We start from the raw sequence: 7,056 nt of genomic DNA, 5'->3' as shown, positions 1-7,056 counted from the left end.
TTCTTTCTGCAGGTTTACAATTCTTCCTATGTTGTTACAGATGTACAAGTTACTCTGTGGGCCTGAATCAATGCCAGCTTTCTCTTTGTGTAACAGAGCAGAGATAGCACTGACCATTCAAATTTTAATGTTCTGATGGCGTTAAACCTCAAAGAAAATATTGACAAAGACACAGGTAAACAGTGCAAAGTTTGTTTCCCAGCCTCACACCGGGATTGGAGCTTTACGATCTCGGCTCCTGGAGCACGGGTTTACACGGTGCTTTGAGTCCTGCCGTCCTATAAAACCAGATCACCTCCTTTCTCTATTTTTATGGCTCCACAGAAGCCTCACTCTGCCCTTAAAAATTCATCCTCCCAGGAGATACTGAGTTAATGTAAGTTAGTGATTTAATGATGGCATAAAGCGAATTAAAAGGACAACCATCTTTCATTTTCTGGTCTTCTCCTCTTTGTCCCAGTTGAAACCCTTGTGCTCCAGCCATCTCAGCGTCTACGAAGTGTTTGAAGCACGGTCCAGGGGCTCAGGCTTCCAAGCTTTTCTCTTCCATTAGTGTGACACGAGAGGGATTAATGAAGAGCCACAAAATGAAAGAAACCATAAAATGTGGCTTCTTCATAAGGCAGGATGAAGGAGCTGTGAAGAAAGTTAAGGTTTGCCATACACCAAACCCTGTTTTGGGCCTACACAATAAAGACCTACAAAAGAAAAGGTAGCTGAGGTTTCCATGGGCCTGTTATAATTAATAAGAGTTTACCTAGGGGAAAATTGTTTTCCCTGAGAATAAATGACTCCCTCTACTCTTGAAAACATACAGAAAGGATGAGGTTGGTGGACGTCTGCAGAGGCAATTTATGCTCAAATGTAACCATTTATTTGTGGTGTTGTCAGTTCATATCATGCAGAGCTTCTAAGAGCTGATGAGCTCAACAGTACATTTGACTGAACAGTGTTGATTATACATGTGCAACATTTTTAAAAAAACCCTACACCATACCTGGCAACAGTCTCTCTGTGTCACCATTCATTAACAATATTGCATTAGCAGATGGCTTGGTGTGGCTTAGCATATGACATAGCAAAGCGATATGACAGTTTTCAGGACAGAGGAAGCACAGCATAAATACAGCATATCACTTTCACAAACATAGGATTTTCAAAATTGTGGCAACATTATAAATATAAGAATCAAGCTTCATATGCAATTAAATACAAATAAATGGACTTAGGTACTTACTGTACAATAATCCCCAATACTGCTTTGCAGAACTGAATTAATATACAATATTCTGTAAAGAGCAAACACCACTTCACTCAAAGCTAGATGCATGAAGGAAAACAGAGAAAACAGAGATACTACTTTAAGGTAAATACTGTCATATCCAATGTCAAGATTTCAGTGGCTTACAATCATTCATGAAATTCTTATTTTGGCCAAGTTTATTTTTTCAATTACAGTATCAAGGTCCAGAGGCCAGTTTTCTAAGAAGGAAGAAATGGCAGCTGTTTCCCATGGATGGATTGTTTAGGTGCCTACACAGAGACTTGCAGAGCTGCCTTAGGCAGACTTTCATGACAAGCTCAGTCAGTACTTTCATTTCTTTTACACACAAGCAGCAGGATCCAATATAAAATAATTACTTTACAGTTATGCTTTTAAACAATAGGCTTCAATCTTTTTTTATATCTATTCCAATCATCTTTCATACCCAAATCTGCTTTTGATAGTAGCTGGGAATTAACTGATCCCATTTCACAGTACTACTCACCATACCACAATTGCACCCTACGCGTCCTCTGACACGTTTGATCCTCCTGCAGTTTTTGACTACCAGAGGGAATAGCGCCAAGCTTAAGATACTTGAAAAACAAGATAAAGAGCAACTTTCTTCCTAACTCTATCTGGTTTTATTACTTCTTCAATTTATCACATACTTCATCTATTAACTTCCACAAATTGGTAATGAGGAGTTTCGTAATGATTTCTTATGTGGGGAATCAAGATACCATGGGTATACACACCGCCATGTGCAATAGTGTGTTAATACACTGAGGTCAGCAAGAATGAAGTAATAAAGCAGTCAAAATACAGAAGCTTTCAATTTGAGGCATTAGGCAACCAGTTTTATCAAGTCTCCATTTCATAATGCTCTGGAGTTGCAACCTCTCCGGGGGGGTTCGAGAGGAGGACGTGCCAGCAGTATCAGCACAGCAACAGCACCAGTGCTACTAATCCAGAAAGAAAGCAATCCCCTGGGAAGATTTCTTCCAATCACTCCACACAGTCTTACTCCACATACCGCACACAAAAAGCAACAAAGCAGCAGCCGATCAGTGCCACCATAGATGCTGAAATCACAGTGACTGCGCTGCCGGCAACACTAACCAAGAGCCCCAGACCCACACCAAGGATGATCTGGGCCAGCTGGACCATGCAGGTGAGAGCGGCGCAGTCGATGCCCTTCCCTCGCCCGTGATCTCCAGCACGTTCCCTGTCCTGCAGCCTCAGGCTCTGCAAATAAGCACAAAGCAAAACCCCATGAAATGAGACAGCACAGATAACCTGCAGCTCTCAGCCAATGCACTGTCACGGCCCCCAGGTGCAGCCAGACAGGCCAATAGCTCTCTGCTTTCTTTCTGGGGTTTTTTTTTGGTTGGTTTTTTTTTTTTTTTTCCTTCTGTTTGCCCCACAGAGGTTATGGAATTCAAACAGATTTGACAAGTGATAATGAGTTTTCCAAGCTCCCCTCAAATTGTCCCGCTTCTCCCATCTGCAATTTTCCCCTCCAGCCCTTCTCTCAAAGAAAGAATTGAAACTTGATCAGAAATATTAGCTGTTTTTTTGAAGTTCAGATCTATTTGAGCCCTGGCAAACTGACATTTCACAGTACAGGACATCCCGTCATGGATAATTTAGCTCCAATTCTCATGGTTGCAGGAGAGTCTCAAAGGGATATTAAGATGAGTCATACTACGTCCCACACACATACAGAGCACAATTCATTATAGTGGAGCACTGTGCTCTGAATTTATGGCTCAAAACACATAAAGGAGTTCAGTACTAAAATCTAAATGTAATGCTTTCAGTGCTGAGGAAAAAAAAAAGAAAACAAATGTCCAGAATAGGATTCTTCTACACTACTGAAGACCATTATTAACTACTGATTATTTGTATATCTACTATGACATAGCCAGCAGAGCAAAAGGCTTTGTTTATTATATACAAGCATTTCATATATAAGCACCCTGTGCGGGTGGTTGATCACTGGAACAGGATAACCAGAGGGGTTGTGGAGTCTCCATCCTTGGAAATATTCAAACCACCTCTCCATCCTTGGAAATATTCAAACCACCCTGGACGTAACCCTAGGTGACCTGCTTCAGGTGGCCCTGCTTGAGCAGGGACCTCTCTGGAGGTCCCTTCTAACGTCAGCTGTTCTGTGATTATCTCTAGCAAGGAACTATTCTGTTTTGCTGGGAAATTACATGATAGTTTACATATTTATTGTTCTTTTTGCATAGGCTGTTGAATGGAGAAGGTCATATTGTAACAAACGAGGTTTCCATGGTGTGGAAAACATGGCATGTTTTTTCTGGCTAGCTGTGCTGCTGTCTCCTGGTACCCAAACACTCTCAGCTGCTGAAATGCTTTTTGTTTTTCGCAAGACATACTACAATGCCTTTAAGCTGTTACCAGACAAAGCTCAAGAGTACTGGAGACAAACAGCCTCTTCCTAATCCAGTAGACAAAATTGAATTTGGACCCTGGGGAACAGCAGCACGGAACGGGAGTTGAGATGGCAGCATTTTAAAGCCCGGCACATGATTTTGGTAGAATGCATAGTGAGGGAAAATGTCTGCTCTCTGATCTGGAACGATACAGTCCTTTCTCTTGAAATATTTCCAATTTTAGACACAATTATTTTTTAATTATATTTATTTTGCTCAGCTGTGCCCAGTGTTCCTATGTGTCAGTAGTTCTGACCACAATTATATGAATGTGAAAGTGAATGTAATGTTGCACTTGATATTTCCTCTTTTTTTTTTCTGCCTTGTACATTATAGAATATTTGAGCTGAACCTCATTTTGTTAATATCAGTTCAAACATAGAATTATGTAACACTTAACATCTGGCATAGCAAGTACCATACACCATCAGTTGTCTTACAAGTAACGTTTGAATATATTTGCCTATTAAATATAAAGTCCACGCACACTTCAGCATATTTTATTTCACTTCTGTCTTGGAACAGCTCTGGATCAGAGCTAGACTACAAATTTGCCTTTAATCCCCCTCTCTGAGTTGACTGGCGTGAGGTTAGGATTGTGATCTCACCCTAAACTGGGCTCATTCCCTGTCCTTTGTTCAATCTTTCTAAAACTCTTCATCATGATACGTCTCTGTTGGAAGGAACAGAGAAGTTAACTTAAAAATTAGGAATCAGATCTATGAAATATTTAACCACATTGAGACATCCTCCCGGGATTCAATAGAATAATTAAGAATTTTCTTGTATTTATCATTCAGATGGTGATGCTTAAAAGTTGTTCAGAACAGTAGGACATGTTCTCAAGGACTTTATCTAGTTCTGTGCTTGTCTCAACTATGTTTCTATGTTGTTTTTCAATGATTCAACATTTCCTTTATTAATTTCTTCACATGTTCCCAGATACAATGAGAACTTTTCCTAAGTCTTCCCAACTCTCCTTAATCCTTCTTGTTTCCAGCTCTCTTACTAACTTAAGAGACTTGAGAGAACTTTTCCATTAAAGAGCTTAATACTTTACAGGACATGAAGATCCTGCTGTGCCCAGTAACATGATATAAGGAATGCAACCTTTTCCAGATTTTCCTTGGAAATAGGATTTTGTGCTGTGGAGGACCACAAACCAACCCCAGACATTTAGAGAGGTAATAAGAATATGGTATATAATTTAGTACTGTATATAAAACTGTTCGCACTTGAATTTAATATCTTTGTTAGCCAACAGGTTTTGTAACACTTTGCAGTGAACTAAAAATTCCACCAGTCTTTACAGTGTGGTTATTAACCTTAGGAACTCAGAAGTCAAGTCCTCAGCTAATACAGCTGGAAGGAATAGATACAAGGAAAGTAGCCCTTGAAGGCAACACAAAGTGGAGCCCTGTTATCTGGTTACTGCCTGAACACATGCTGTGATTGGCTTTGTTTCAGCTGAGATGACAAATAATTATTTGTCTCACTGCAGGACTGTTTGGAGAGTTTAGAGCTGGGACCTTAACTCTCTTTGTCAGAAACTTTCCATTCATAACATGTGTCAACATTAATAGTTTGAAATTAAAATTAAAAGCTGCTCACTAGTTCCATCCAGTTTTCTTCCAAAATAGACTAAACAGACCCAGACAAATATAACCTTACCCTTCCTTAGACATTGAACTCACCTCTTCTTCCCTGTGATACTCTGCAATGAGGTGGAATGGCACTGTGTACAATGTGCTGGACATGACGCCAAAGAGGGAACAGAGAGCCAGAGTGGAATAGACATTGGGAAACAAGCCAATTAATCCAGTACCCAATCCAAAAAGTAGGTATCCAATGAAATAAAGTCCCTTTAATCCTATGTATGGCAGAAGGATCTTCTGCAGGTCTGTGGAAAGAAAGTGAAAATGCTAACAAGACTAAAACAAAACAGGTCATATTTCATCAGGGAGTTCCTTTAAGGGTTTTTATTTTGTAAAATGCAACAAAAGACATAATCTCACTCCTTTTTAAAGTTGCCTCAAATTATTGTAGGTATAAACATGCCAAAGAATACTTGCTTTCTCTGGGGATAGTTTTATTCTGGCATAGTCAACTCCAGAGAAGAAGTAGTTAACAACCATTCTGGAAGAACTGCCCTCATTGACAACCTCAGACATTTCCGCTGTTTGATTATAATATAAACATTTGGCATCAACCTCTGTCTGAGCTGAGAAAGGAGCTACAGAAATGCCTGTACTTAAGCTCCAAAGGAGAAAAGATTTCCCTCAAGCCTCTTTTAGGTGCTCAGTTCAGCCCTCAAAATGCTGCTCATTTGAGTTTTCAGATCGCAAGTAATTTTTTCAATCCTCAGTAAGAGCTGTAGTGAAATCTATCTGGGGAACTGTGCTAGCGTATTTACACAAAATTTTGGAGAGCAAGGTTTGTGCTTCTGGCAAGAACTTCTACTGCACTGTGAAAAAGTTATTTTATGAGGAATGCAGATGGGGAGAGGCCATCACAGGGACCTTCAAGAATCTACAGCTACAGCACTGCCAGGTCAAAGAGCACCTCAGAATGATGCCCATGGCATCCATTTAAATGTGGTATTTAACTTCAGGATGATTTTCAGTGTTCGGGGTCAGTTGACATGTAGAACAATGCCTTACTCCCAGAGTGATCCCTCACCATGTCAGGAACTGTTCATGTTAAGATACGAGTTTCTAACAATGCTGAGAATGTAACATTTCTTAAAGTTTTAATGTGGAAGAAAAAACCCAGTTAATCTGGCGTTGCTTTAAACAATGGCAAATAGCAAACAGTTTAAATACTGCTTTAAAACACAGTGTTGGAGTACATTTCTGGGTACTTACAGGAATAGACTGATGAAGAAATTGCATTAATGCACAGCCCCCAGCATCCCATCTCTACTCCTGTTTTGTAGGTAAGGTAAAGTGTGGAGTTATGAGGTGCATAGGGATTACCCTGGTATACAACCTGAAAGAGACCACAAAGATCAGAGGAGGCACAGATGGGCTGCATATGTGTAATACCTGCTTCTTATGGGAACAAGGTACCCACCACAGGACCTCATCCCTGGTAGAAGAGATAATTAGGACCCAAGAAATCTGTTAAGCAGTGCCCTAACCATCCCTTCACAGTTCTACAGGTTTCACACTCATTTCTCCCAGATTTTCACATCCCAGGTATTACCCTCTGCCTTTTCCTGGACTGTCCACTCTACACTGACTTGTTTGCTCTTTTTCCTTTGGGTGTCTAATTCCCACTCTCCTTCTCTCTCCACTTCTGCCCTCTTGCCTTAGCCTTTCTTTCCCT

The 7,056-nt window shown here is 40.3% G+C and overlaps 1 protein-coding gene across 1 annotated transcript in view; it reads right to left on the bottom strand.

Annotated features, from left to right (window-relative positions):
* Positions 1-2,287: 2,287 nt before the first annotated feature.
* SLC45A2 (solute carrier family 45, member 2) overlaps positions 2,288-7,056 on the bottom strand; it is a 14,832-nt gene continuing 10,063 nt past the window's right edge. The window contains exons 5-7 of the mRNA XM_009894688.1: positions 6,594-6,717; positions 5,424-5,629; positions 2,288-2,512 (exon numbers count right to left, since the gene is read on the bottom strand). Coding sequence (XP_009892990.1) covers positions 2,288-2,512; positions 5,424-5,629; positions 6,594-6,717 — 555 coding nt within the window. The remainder of the gene's footprint in view (positions 2,513-5,423; positions 5,630-6,593; positions 6,718-7,056) is intronic.

Source organism: Charadrius vociferus, unplaced genomic scaffold (assembly GCF_000708025.1).
Source record: "Charadrius vociferus isolate BGI_N301 unplaced genomic scaffold, ASM70802v2 scaffold450, whole genome shotgun sequence".
In the NCBI taxonomy this organism is placed as follows: domain Eukaryota; kingdom Metazoa; phylum Chordata; class Aves; order Charadriiformes; family Charadriidae; genus Charadrius; species Charadrius vociferus.
The sequence above is the reverse complement of the archived record's forward strand: the minus strand, read 5'-3'. Positions and strand labels throughout refer to the sequence as shown.